The sequence below is a fragment of the Musca vetustissima genome, unplaced genomic scaffold, assembly GCF_032173495.1.
Source record: "Musca vetustissima isolate MV318-11 ecotype Yass unplaced genomic scaffold, APGP_CSIRO_Mvet_v1 utg6528, whole genome shotgun sequence".
Taxonomy (NCBI): domain Eukaryota; kingdom Metazoa; phylum Arthropoda; class Insecta; order Diptera; family Muscidae; genus Musca; species Musca vetustissima.
The window spans coordinates 47,171-61,656 of NW_026878990.1; the positions used below are offsets into that span (position 1 = coordinate 47,171).

A 14,486-nucleotide genomic window follows, 5' to 3' on the forward strand; every position below is an offset into this window, starting at 1 on the left:
CTTCAAAATTTTTGTTATTACACCAGTGCCACAATTCGAAAATAATTGTTTCAAAAACAACGTGTTTTTTTCCAAACCTACCAACAATAATAGATCTATAAGAATAACTGTACAATAAAAAACATTCTATTTTTTTATATATTTACAAAAAAAAAATGGAATTAAAACTAATTTTACATATAGATGTTTTCAATGTTAATAAAAATTTTCTCTTTATTTCATTTTTTTAAATATAGTATATATAATAATATTTGTATATGTGTGTTTTCTATTATGAATAATTATTGCAACTATTTAAAAAAAAATATTTAGCGTATATTTTTTTGTTTTATTTTAAATTACTTTTCGACTACTTTCCCTTAATACTTTCTTCAACAATGCTGTTCAATTCCATTAATTTCTCAACTTCGGTGGGCATAAAACCCAATTTTGATAGCTCATTGGTCCATGATGATACATCCACACGTAATTGTAAACGTATTTTGTCATCATCTGACATGGCAGAAGCCGCACCCGCAGCACCACCAGCTACTACTGGTGGTTGTTGTTGTTGGCCATTTCCACCTTTGAGACTTCTGAGGCGGCGCAAAGATTCTTCGGTTTTTTGGACAGATGTTAAGACGTCTTTAACAGCCTCCAGATAACTGGAAAGGGGGAAAAATATATAAAAATATTAAATAAAATATATTTTTGAGAAATCTATTTTCAAAAATTAATATTTTTATATGAATCTGTAAAAAAATGAAAAATTTTAAAGCCGTTACAGAAGGAAACAGATTGGCCGATGTGGAAAAGAAAAATCCGAGACATTTTGGATTGCCACGAAGGAGCCCTGGATGTAATAGACAGAAAATTATTGAAGCTAACAACGTTAGAGAACAATGCATCAGCAGGAGAGAAATGAATATTTAAATCACAGTCCGATCTATATAGAAAAGCCAACAGCTACGCAAAATCATTTTTGGTAAGTGCAGTTAGTGATGATATCTACGAGAAAATTATGGATCAAGTTTCAGAAGTAGATACCTGGGATGCTTTGAAGTTACAGTTTGAAGCCCAATCTAAGGATCAAGTATTTAATAAATGTATTGATTTCATCCAATCGGTTGCCTTTTGGAAGACGAATTAATGTCGCAGCTCCTGGTGAATTAGTTTCGGCGGACGTATGTGAACCGTTCGTGGAATCGTTTGGTAAAAATAAATATTTGTTGATGTTCAAAGATACATTCACGAAGTATCGTTTCGGTTACTTTCTAAAACATAAATCCGAAGTAAAAGATGCACTCAAGGTGGTATTAAATTTAGCAAAGACCCAAGGTCACCCCATTAAAGTGTTGCTGACTGTTAATGGACGAGAATTCGGCTTCATATACACCTCAACAAAATGGTGGAAGTGAACGCGACAATCGTACTGTAGTAGAAATGGCTCGAACTTTCAAATATTCAAATAAAAATGCTGAATTTTCAGATGCAATTTGGGCAGAGTTAGTGAGGACATCTATTTACATACTAAACATACTGAAAAGTCTTCAATAGAAGGCAAGACTCCTTAGGAAGCCAAGAAAAAATCATCTACGAATTATTGGAAGTGAATGTTTTGTTCATATTCCACACCAGAAAATAAAGAAAGTGGACTCCAAAAAGCAGTCAAAGGCTATTTGGTTGGGTATAATGAAGGCGAACGGTATCGAATATTCGTTAAAGAAACCAATAATTTTGTAATTGTTTTGTTGTTGTTTTTTGTAATTAAAGAGAAGTTCTTATTTTTGATGGCGGGCATGATAACTCCTCACTGGAACATTGGAATCCGAAAATTCCAACGGTGTTAGAAAGAATACATGTCTCGCTCTCGTATGAACTAGGATTATTGACTTCTCTCTAAAATTAACAAAATGGCGGACCTTTGAAAAAATATTTTTGGAAAATCGCCGATTTTTTACCAAAAACCAAGATTAAAAAGTAAGGAAGATCTTCATCGATTGGCTTTATACTAGTTCATACCATAGCTATATACTCACAGAGAAACGTGTACCAAACGTCAACCAAACGTCAACCAAACCATTTGTGTTGAGTCCACAATTGGATCAGATTAACAAATGTTTCTCCGGGGAAAGTGTTGAAGAAATTGTGGAGAATTTGAAAAAAGATGGCAGTGAATGGGCATCGAAGACATTGCAGGTGAGTTTGCAAACATACACACACACGTACATTGATAGTGGACTTTGATCACAGAGTAACAAAAACAAAACAATTAAGAACTAACTACTATTTGCTGGGGGGTCGTCTACGTGAGTTTTAGTTTTTTTTTTGTATCCCCTTCTTGAAATTTTCTTTTTTGCAAGCTACTAAAATACCTTATCTATTGCCGGTTTATTTTTATTATGTACTTATCTACTATATTCTGGGTATATATTTGTTTCTTGGTCTATTTTTTCAAATCGCTTTAATCAGTGCTGCTTCTTTCCTTATCGTCCATTATTCGAATTTTTCGCAATGAATTTTTGTTTGCTACTGAAAATCAAGGTTTCCATTTAATTATGTCATTTATATTGGTAATATGATGAGGTGATTAATTTTCAGAATAGTTGATATTGTTGCTAATGTAAACAAATAACACACACATATTGTTTATGTGTTTATATGGAGCTTGTAATAAAACACTCTGTGGAAAAAAATATTCTATTTTTATAAACAAGATTACAATGCTAATGACCAATGCAAATATGCGGGGCCAGAATAATTTGTTTTTATTTACCGGTATAGAAAATAAAAACAACCACATTGTTGTTATTGTTTTTATTTGTTGTTTACATGCAATTTTTAAATGTGTAAGAAAAAAAAATCAGATTTATCAATTCAATTAACCTGCCACCAACACTATCTGCTAATTGTAGTGCAATTGTATTTCAATACTGCATTCTATCTTCACGAGTATAGCGTGATATTTGTTTACGTATTAACATCGTTTCTTGTTTCTTTGTTTATCTTATGATTATGATAAATTGTATTATAATAGGCCATTATAATGGGGTTAGGGGTAAGATTGATATTACTTCTTTGTTAAAAACATGTCAACGAACATTCTTCCTTTTCTTTTTACTACGTCTGAAACAACCAGAGGTTTCTATAATGAAAAAAGTACCTAATGTTTTTTTTCTTAATTTACTTCTTTAAGTATGCTCCATAATTTATTTGTTTATGTCGGAATTGTTTATTCAAACGTATCACTCGCATTATCTAGGTTGTTGTCTACTGTTTTCTTTTTATCTTCATATTATGATCTTTGAAATTTGTTTGTTTAGCTATATTTAATCTTCAACAATTTACCAAAAAATAAATCATTTTTTTTAATATGATTTTGATCTCAAGTGTTAACATCTTAAAAAATGTATGTGACTTTGGTAGCATTAGTAGAGGGTATATTAATTTTGTATTTCCGAAATATTAATTTCCGACCCTATATATATTCTTGATCAGCGTAAAATTCGATGACAAATTTGGCCATGTCTGTCTGTCTGTTGTAATCACTCCAGCCTCTAAACGAATTGAGATATATCGTTAAATTTTAGCATAGAATCGTCTTTTGTCTGTAGGTAGGTTAAGTTTGAGTATGCGCTATATCGGTCCACGCTTAGACATAGCTCCCATATAATGGTAACCCCGAATTTTCGGCATTTTGGGATTCTTGAGCTCTTTCCACTAAAAATTATAAATATAGGTTAATTTTTTCGGGTAGCCCCCAATTTTCGGTATTTTTGGGTTCTTGAACGTGTTTGTCTTTGTAATTTGGTTTTTTTTTGTAATCGTATATGGTAACAAGCAAAATTATTATTCGCCCACTTTTAGGGGTAGTCTCCATATAACCCCCCTTTTTATATTAAAATAGTTATCTGAATTGTTCCGCGTTTTGGATTGGGTTCTAAGACTTTGTTGTAATCATTCTACCTGCGGGGGATATCGAGATAAAAAATAAGAACGTGAGGTTCGAGAATGAACTATATAAAACCTGTGTTGATGGCCTTAAATAACTGTAACCTCTAAATTGCACTATTTTGGGGACGTTCCATCCTACAATGCGTCGTCAATATCGGTCCACTTTAGGAAAAATATCCATAAACATTTCTGAAAATTAATGTAATTTAATGTATATCGGCAGGCATTCAGGAATCTCCCCCATATAATGATAATTCCTGGAGATAAGAATTGAGATACATAAATAAAATATTGGGTTCGAAATTGACATATATCGGTCATTAAGTAGACATAGCCCTCATATGTACACTATGTAACAAATATTGGTCCCCCTTTAGGCATAGCCTCATATAACTTTACAATCTAAATTTCATTTATTTAAATTGAACATTTTTTATTTACTCTAATATATTTACAGACAATGTCGAAAATGTCACCAACCTCCCTAAAGGTTACCTTCCGTCAATTGGAATTGGGTTCGAAATTATCACTGCCTCAATGTCTAAATATGGAATATCGTATGGTTGTACGTCATTTGGAAAATAGTGATTTCAAGGAAGGTGTACGTGCCCTGCTCATTGACAAGGATCAGAAGCCCCAATGGAATCCCACAACATTGGAAGCTGTTAGCGAAGAACGTGTTCAATCGTTCTTTGCCAAGCTGCCCGATACCGAAGAACTTAAATTGTAAAGAACGAAATACAATATTAGAGACAACGGTTTGCTTGCTTGTGCATTTGTTTGTTCAGCTTTTTTTACAGTTTATTTTTATAATTAATGATAGAATGTGTTGTGACACAGTCGTCCCATTTTTTATTATTTTTTTTCTTAGTTGTAATTATATTTTTTGTCGTCGTTTATAACCTCCAAAAAACACATTCCCTGCAACGCTCGTTATCATTTTTTTGACAACGCATGGCGCCCAATACTTAAAGAAAGTGTTTTTTATTAATTAATTTTTCTTTTTTATTTTTGCGAAATGTTTTTTTAAGCCCGTATTGTATGTAGTTGTATTGTAGTAAGTGTGTGTGTATAGCAATTGCATTTTATTTGAATTAATATTGAACGAGATTTTTCTGTATAATTTTTTGTGTAAAGATTTTTTCTCGTTGTTTTTTACTCATATTCCGTAAGATAATTTGCTTTTTTTTGCCTTTCCTTTTTTGCCACAACAATTGATTGATATTATATTACAACAACTAATAATATTTTTTGTGTATATTTATTCTTTTTTTCTCACCCCCCAACAGAGGAGCCTAAACCAAACGCAAAAGTGTTGGAAAAAAGTGCCAGAATATTAAATGCATTTATTTTTTTACCCATGATTTTATTTGGAACTCTGCCTTCAAAATTTTTGTTATTACACCAGTGCCACAATTCGAAAATAATTGTTTCAAAAACAACGTGTTTTTTTCCAAACCTACCAACAATAATAGATCTATAAGAATAACTGTACAATAAAAAACATTCTATTTTTTTATATATTTACAAAAAAATGGAATTAAAACTAATTTTACATATAGATGATTTCAATGTTAATAAAATTTTCTCTTTATTTCATTTTTTTAAATATAGTATATATAATAATATTTGTATATGTGTGTTTTCTATTATGAATAATTATTGCAACTATTTAAAAAAAAATATTTAGCGTATATTTTTTTGTTTTATTTTAAATTACTTTTCGACTACTTTCCCTTAATACTTTCTTCAACAATGCTGTTCAATTCCATTAATTTCTCAACTTCGGTGGGCATAAAACCCAATTTTGATAGCTCATTGGTCCATGATGATACATCCACACGTAATTGTAAACGTATTTTGTCATCATCTGACATGGCAGAAGCCGCACCCGCAGCACCACCAGCTACTACTGGTGGTTGTTGTTGTTGGCCATTTCCACCTTTGAGACTTCTGAGGCGGCGCAAAGATTCTTCGGTTTTTTGGACAGATGTTAAGACGTCTTTAACAGCCTCCAGATAACTGGAAAGGGGGAAAAATATATAAAAATATTAAATAAAATATATTTTTGAGAAATCTATTTTCAAAAATTAATATTTTTATATGAATCTGTAAAAAAATGAAAAATTTTAAAGCCGTTACAGAAGGAAACAGATTGGCCGATGTGGAAAAGAAAAATCCGAGACATTTTGGATTGCCACGAAGGAGCCCTGGATGTAATAGACAGAAAATTATTGAAGCTAACAACGTTAGAGAACAATGCATCAGCAGGAGAGAAATGAATATTTAAATCACAGTCCGATCTATATAGAAAAGCCAACAGCTACGCAAAATCATTTTTGGTAAGTGCAGTTAGTGATGATATCTACGAGAAAATTATGGATCAAGTTTCAGAAGTAGATACCTGGGATGCTTTGAAGTTACAGTTTGAAGCCCAATCTAAGGATCAAGTATTTAATAAATGTATTGATTTCATCCAATCGGTTGCCTTTTGGAAGACGAATTAATGTCGCAGCTCCTGGTGAATTAGTTTCGGCGGACGTATGTGAACCGTTCGTGGAATCGTTTGGTAAAAATAAATATTTGTTGATGTTCAAAGATACATTCACGAAGTATCGTTTCGGTTACTTTCTAAAACATAAATCCGAAGTAAAAGATGCACTCAAGGTGGTATTAAATTTAGCAAAGACCCAAGGTCACCCCATTAAAGTGTTGCTGACTGTTAATGGACGAGAATTCGGCTTCATATACACCTCAACAAAATGGTGGAAGTGAACGCGACAATCGTACTGTAGTAGAAATGGCTCGAACTTTCAAATATTCAAATAAAAATGCTGAATTTTCAGATGCAATTTGGGCAGAGTTAGTGAGGACATATATTTACATACTAAATCATACTGAAAAGTCTTCAATAGAAGGCAAGACTCCTTAGGAAGCCAAGAAAAAATCATCTACGAATTATTGGAAGTGAATGTTTTGTTCATATTCCACACCAGAAAATAAAGAAAGTGGACTCCAAAAAGCAGTCAAAGGCTATTTGGTTGGGTATAATGAAGGCGAACGGTATCGAATATTCGTTAAAGAAACCAATAATTTTGTTAAGTTTTGTAACTTTGCACATATATATTTAATTGTTTTGTTGTTGTTTTTTGTAATTAAAGAGAAGTTCTTATTTTTTATGGCGGGCATGATAACTCCTCACTGGAACATTGGAATCCGAAAATTCCAACGGTGTTAGAAAGAATACATGTCTCGCTCTCGTATGAACTAGGATTATTGACTTCTCTCTAAAATTAACAAAATGGCGGACCTTTGAAAAAATATTTTTGGAAAATCGCCGATTTTTTACCAAAAACCAAGATTAAAAAGTAAGGAAGATCTTCATCGATTGGCTTTATACTAGTTCATACCATAGCTATACACTCACAGAGAAATGTGTAAAAATTTGGTATCGATTGGGTTATTAGTTTTTGAGTTATGGTGCCCGCCATTCACAAAAGAGAAAAACGCGTTTAAAGTTTGAGATGCCCTTTAGCCGTCACTTGATGCTGACACAATAAATCGGCTATATCTTCAAGAGTTCTTGAGATTTTCACTTGAAATTTTGTTGGATTCGAATTAAATCAAAAAAATGTTTGACCCCGAGAATGGGTGGGGTCCCCTTAAGTGATAGGACGTTAATATCAAACTCGAATGGATTAGAGAAACCTCTGACTTATAAAGAACCAATCAATAGCAAGCAGGGCGTTCAATGGATTGCCGCGATGGATTCTGAAATGAAATATTTTCGTGATTATAATACATGGGCTCTTGAAACACTTCCTAAGAGTTGCAAGGCTCTTCCTCCAAAAAGGGTCTATAAGGTAAAGACCAAGCCAGATGGTTCTATGTATCACATGCTTGGTAGCCGACCATAATTATCGTATAGCATCGAATTTTTGTCAAGAACACTGGAGAACCCATCTTCTGAAGACATAGTTCGAGTTAAAAGAGTTCTTAGATATATAGCCGGTACCCTAAACTATGGAATTGCATACAAAGTGCATATAAAAAAAAAAACATCCCTTGAAAAGATATTCCAAATTTTTCTACTCACTCTGTTGTGATTTTGTTTAGCACCAATTCCAAAATACTATGCACCGTCGATTTATCCAATTTTTCATTGTATTCCTCGGTAAATACTTTCATTGGCTTCAGCATTTGTTCCACATAGGTGGAACAACGTGTTGGTACTTCACGATTTGTTTTACGATAAAGACGTGGCAAATCATTAACTTGCTTCACATTATCCGGACCACATTCCACAATTAAACTATCGACAATGGCTCGCTGAATTCCCAACAAATATTCCGAGAAATTCGATTGTAAATCTTTAAATGATTTTGTCACAGCATCTTTAACAAGTTCCAATTGATTTGGTGGAATTTTTTGCATTGATGTCAACTTCAAATTGGCCAAGACCATTTCGTTTTCTTGCGTGGCAAGCATTTTCAGCAATTTATTAATATCGGAATGTAAAGCTGTTAGCAGGATGGTATTTTTCATTTTTAACGAATGAGTTGTAGAGGTTTGCTTCGATGTTATACTCTTCAGGACCACCTGAATCCAGTGGGATAGACGTAATAGTATTTGGACATGAAGTTTATAGAATTTGGGAAAAAGTTCTGCGAGGTAAACACCCTCAGACCAACAGGAGTTTATGGCTTGTAGGGCTTTAGTGAAGGGTTTCAATTGAAAGTGTTCGTCTTTATTTGTGTTTAGCATATCATCGGATACGGGTGGTTCCAATATGGCTTCAAATTTGCCAGCAATTTCCTGTAATGAAAAACAAAAAACAATTAAAATGATTTCCAGTAATAAGAGTTAAGTTTTTTATCCCACCTGAAAACATATTTGAAAGTAGACCGGCAAATTCCATCTTCCCTGAAATGTCTTGGTCTGCTTGTGCTGGCGAAACACCTCAATAGCCTCCGCACTGGCTAGAAGTTCTTCAATTTTACTCAGAAAATCTTGAGTACATTTATATTTTGCATAGAACACCTCCGAGTTGCCCGGTGCAAATATCGAGGACATGTGATTTTCCAAACGCATCTCCACATCTGACCAAAAACTATTAACCACAAAATTGAAACCCTTCAGCTTATCGGTGTATTGGGTGAGCCGCAACAAATCGGTCATATGCAGCGATATAAAGTTGAGAACTTTACTATAAATACCCGCCAGTCCTTGTGGTGTTTGTTGCAGACTATGTTCGGATATAATATCGGACATATATGGAGCCACAACATCTTCTTTGAAGGCCACCTCTGCCTCATGGCAGGCATCGAGGGTTAAATAGATTCTTAGACAACGTTCCAATAGCTCCGAACAATTTGCACTGGACTTATTCACAGAGGCCTTCAGCAGGGCTCTCAATTTTTTATGAACTTCCGATTCTAGATTCCGTATATTTGTCTGTAGATCTGTATTCAAATAATTACTGCAGAACTTTTCATTGAATTTCAGCTGGACTAAATCTAGGGCCGCCCTTTCCAAATCCACAATTTTAGTTTCATCCTTTAATTGATTTGCCAGCAAATCTTCCAGCTTGTGTGTTGTTTCATAGACCTTTTTAAGACTTTGTAAGTTACGCCGGGTATTCCGTAGCTCTGCCTTGGCATTTAAATTTTGTCGTATCTCTGAAATATTTTCATCGATCATCGTCTTAATGCCCTGTATTTCTTCGCGAAATTGTTCCAGCGGCTTTTCAATGGTATCAATCAGCTGATCCAGTCCCACCAGATTTGCCGACAAACTAACAAAATCTTCATAGTCCTCATTGATTAAATCAATCATGGAGGCGCGTAGACTTTTCAAATACAATCCCAAGTCATCACGCAGTAGTTCCAAGCTCGAGACATTACGATTCTTGTGTAAAAATTCATCCACGGAAAAGTTGGTCTGAAATGCAAGGAAGGGAGGGAAAGATGAAAACAAACCACGTCAAAAGTTATGTCCGTCCGCACAGCCACATACCTTCAAAAATTCATTTTTATCAAAACACAATTTCTCGCCCACATTGGTTTCCCTCGTCAAAGGGTTCTTTGTTGACTCGATCATGTTTTTTTTTCAAATTTGATTCGGAAATTATATTTAAGGCCTGTTAAGTTTTGTTTTATGCTGGAGCAGATATTGAGTTGGCCGGATTTAATTCGAGAATATGATTTAATAGAAAATGTCTGATAAACATCAGGAAACAAAACAAATCACGATAATTAGGGATCTAACAATCGAAAGCGACCAATAGGGATTTCAAGGCCGATAATACAAGTTGATGTTATTTGTAAGAACAGCTGGGCGAATTTTAACATACAGTCGATTCCAGATATATGTTTTTTACATAGTAATATTTATTAAAACATTAAGAAAATAAATTTTAGATATAAAAAATTGCAGAACGGTTGTTCCATAAGCCGAGCTTTACAAGGATTTCAAGACGCGTCGGTCTTGTGCGCATCTCATCCAATTTGAAAGACCATTTTCCGAGATGTTGACTTTTTCGTGGCCTTCCCTTCCGCGTGAACCATCACTTGGGCCGCTTTTATATGTCTTTTGAGCTGGGGCATCTTCATCCATTCGTACAAGATGGCCTACCCAACGTAGTCGCTGCAGCTCCATCCGTCTGACTATGTTGATGTCTGAGAATAGATTGTATAGCTCATGGTTCATTCGACGGCGATATTCACCATCGATGCAGATCGGCCCATATATCTTCCGGAGAATTTTTCTCTCAAACACTTCAAGAGCTGACTCATCTGCTTGAACAAGTACCCATGCTTCAGATGCATACAGCAGCACGGGTAATATCAGCGCCTTGTAGAGTGTGAGTTTGCTCTGGCGAAGGGTGGCCTCGCTTTTGAGCTGCTTACTCAGACCAAAGTATCATCTTTTGGGAAACACTATTCTCCTCCGGATTTCACAGCTGATGTTATTATGGCAGGCCTGAAGCCGCTTTGGTATGGCCCAATAATGTCATTGACCAATGGTTTCACTCGTTCACACAGCACGCTGGATAGCGCTTTATACGCGATGGGAAGGAGACTTATTCCTCTATAGTTTGCACATATCGTCATGGCTCCTTTTTTTGTGCACGGGACACAGGATGCTGAGGTTCCAATCATTGGGCATGCATTCCTCTAGCCAACTTGTACAAATCAGCTAGTGACTGCTCCTGACCAGGGGTTTCTGGGGTATCTTCTTCACCGCCACGATTTTGTAATGATTTCAAAGCCAGTGTTAATAACCTTAATTTAATTTCAAGATTTTCTAAATCCTGAAACGAATGTAAATGCACTATTATTAATAGAACTTGAAATTACTCAGATTCTGGAACACAACTATTGTAGCATGGCTTCTTTTTTAGTGTTGCCACTTGTCAACCTAATTAATACAACTCTGTATTTATGCCGAACCGTTCATGCTCAGCGCATTCACTAGAAATCTATCGTTTTTTTTTGAAGTTGCGAAAAGTTTGCTATTGAAATGTGTGCAATTTGTTAATAATTAATTTGTTTGTGTAAATATCTGTATATAATAAGTGTTGTAATATTTCATAAGTTTGTAATACTTATGTTAAACTTGAACTTTTCGAGCAAGGGTAAGCTCTTCGTGGAGAGAGTGGTTGGCGATCCTCTGCATTCAAAATATATGCGGTACCAGCTGATAGTATCTCGATCCAATTTGATTCAACGATATTCAAAATGAGACTTCAAATATGGTAAGTCCATTTTATTACCTTTTTTATTGCACAAAGGCGATGAAGAAGATCGTATGATAAACGTTTCTACGACAGTGGATTCTACGGCCTGAATGTTACACGACCAAAGCCTGTCACCCCAGTTCATTGTGTGTGTGGGGATCCAAGAGTTTTTAACGCTACGAAATATTTATACTATATTCAGTAGTGTTGGCGGGTTATTGGGGATACCATTTGTATTTTGTTTTTGAAAAATATTCAGGCTGAATCTCAGTTTGTTGTTTTAATGAAAAACAAATGTTTATTAAGGGGGAATGTATGGCATTGTCCGCTGAGGGATATACTGATTCTCATAGCTTAATTAACTGAATCGATCTATATGTATCCGTCCGTCAATTATAATTTGTCACGCAATTCCGTTCAGTTCTGACCGACAATCGTTCACCCGAGTATCTCGAAATATAACGGTTCTGATATAATGATTTGTTAATAAGGTATTTTTATACCCTCTGTCTTATGGCTAATGAGGGTATATACACTTTGATAGCCTCATACGAAAAATATGACGACGTCAAAAATTCGCAAAATATTGTTTTTAGACCCCATATTTCTTGGGATTAAATCCGTTTTAGTGTCCGTTTCAGTTTCATTTGGAGTCCCAGCATCCGATTCAAACCATTTTCTAAGATATGGGAGGGGCCCACATTAGACGTATAGTCCACATTACCGGAAGTTACTCTACATTTCCCCACATAAAATGTATATCACTGTAATCAGCTTTAGGAGGACTACTTACGGTAAAAATTTCAAAATGATCCGAGTGGAGCCCCATAAACTTGACTTGTTCCAATAATTTAGTAACATTTAGAACACATTAGTATGAATTTCCAAAACTCCTACATAGCCCAATTCTACACCAAACAGCTTCCAATCAAAGGATAGACTACAATTTTCCTTTTCCAAAATGGTGCGATTTGTGGAAGTATCTGGAAAGAAATTCTGTCGCGTAGCCGGTGTTGGTATCTGTCCATAAGAGAAAGTCTTAAATCCCCGGCCAAAGGCCGTTCACATACAAAACTGTTATTTAACAGAAGATACTGTCGCGAAGCCGGTGTTGGTATCTGTCCATAGGAGAAAGTCTTAACTCCTCGGCCGAAGGCCTGCAATCCAAAAAACTGTTCTATTTAAAAGTATATTCTATCCTGTAGAAAGAATTCCCTTGCTTTTATAGGGTTCTAAGGTTTATATCTTTTGATCCTTAAGTGATATAGACATATATCGCACCATTTTGAAAAGGGAAAAGGTGTAGTCTATCATTTGAGTCAAGATTTAGGGAGTTTTTCAAAAAAAATCGAGACCCAAAACCCAGTTTTTTAATGTATATCCATAACGGTTTGAGATAACCCCTTCACCGGAACCGGGAATAACTGAGTACCCGAACTTCCGGCTCTAATAACCGGGTGATCAGGTACGTCCCCCAAGAAAAAAATATATTCCCATAATTAGGGTAAAAATACCTACCTCAGGAAAAAAATGTTCAAAAAAATCTGATCGTTTTTACGAAACAGTTGTTCCCAAATACACTTTACGGACACCTCTCAGATCATTTGTAAAATATATTACAACAACCAACAATTAGGCTCCAAATTTCCCAAGACACCCCCACTTTTTATTAAATAAAAATACCACTCCGAAACGTTTGAAATTTTTCCAGATAGTGCATTTAAGCCAAATATATATTTTTTATATTTTATTATATCGATCGTCATAGCTCTTCTAGCTTCGATTCTGTCCATTGTTCCGTTTTTCTGTTCACTAACTATGAACCGAATATGTCGAAATATTACTGTTCTGACCAAAGACAATATTTATATAATGATTGTTAATATTTAGGGGGGACAACAACCGGTGGGTTTTGTCAGTTTTCTAGCCACTCTAGAGGCCAAAAGTATGACTCTAATATTTCGAAATTATAATCGGGCGAGGCTGTATATGAAAAAATATAAAATTTGCATTCAATGGCGTATATGTATTCCTAGCGCATAAACAACAAAATTTTTGTTAATTTCAATACAAAACCTTGTAGAAAATCTTCAATAATAAAGCACAGTGCAATTATTACTATGAGTTACAATGGAAAAATAACTTCATTATATCTACCCTCCCTACAAAGATTGAGGGATAAAAAAAGGTATTGCATATTTGTATCTTCATATCAACAATATCTAAAATTTTATCAATTCCCTGCTATAAAAAACACACACAAACAACGTATAACAAATTGATTTGCCTTTGCTGCAATTTGTCGCAATTTAAATCACTTCTAATTTATGCAAACAAATAGATAAATAATGTGTTGAAATCAGTCAGCTATTCATTTCTCTATTGTTTATGATGGCTGGCTGGTGTGTGCAGGGATATCGATAACTTAATTACAATGTTGTTAGATAGATATTTTACAAATTTGACAACCTATAATTAATAATAAAAAACAACAACAACTAACTATTTTTTAATAAAACATTTGGTTCTTTATTGTTTTAAGTACATTTCGAATAAACATTAAAAAAAAGAAGAAAAAAACAATCTGTACAAACTAAAATTTACAAGAAAAAAAAAATATACATGGTAATAAAAACAATAAAAAATAATAATTACAATAACAATAAGTACTGGTTAAAAAATATTTCGGATTTTCCCACTATGTATTTTATTTAAGCGGTAAAGTGTGTTGGAAAATCAACTTTGTTTTTGTAGTTTATAGGTGGGTAAGAAGGGCACATGATACGTCCATTTCCAGCTGTAAGAAAATAAAGCG

General features: G+C 34.4%; 1 protein-coding gene across 1 annotated transcript; it reads right to left on the minus strand.

The window, feature by feature from the left end:
• Window positions 1–349: 349 nt before the first annotated feature.
• Window positions 350–10,032, minus strand: LOC133323809 (conserved oligomeric Golgi complex subunit 2). The gene is given in 6 exon segments (XM_061532709.1): window positions 350–644; window positions 5,213–5,228; window positions 5,654–5,955; window positions 8,030–8,748; window positions 8,815–9,873; window positions 9,949–10,032. Coding segments are annotated over 6 exon segments (2,475 nt in total).
• Window positions 10,033–14,486: the final 4,454 nt, after the last annotated feature.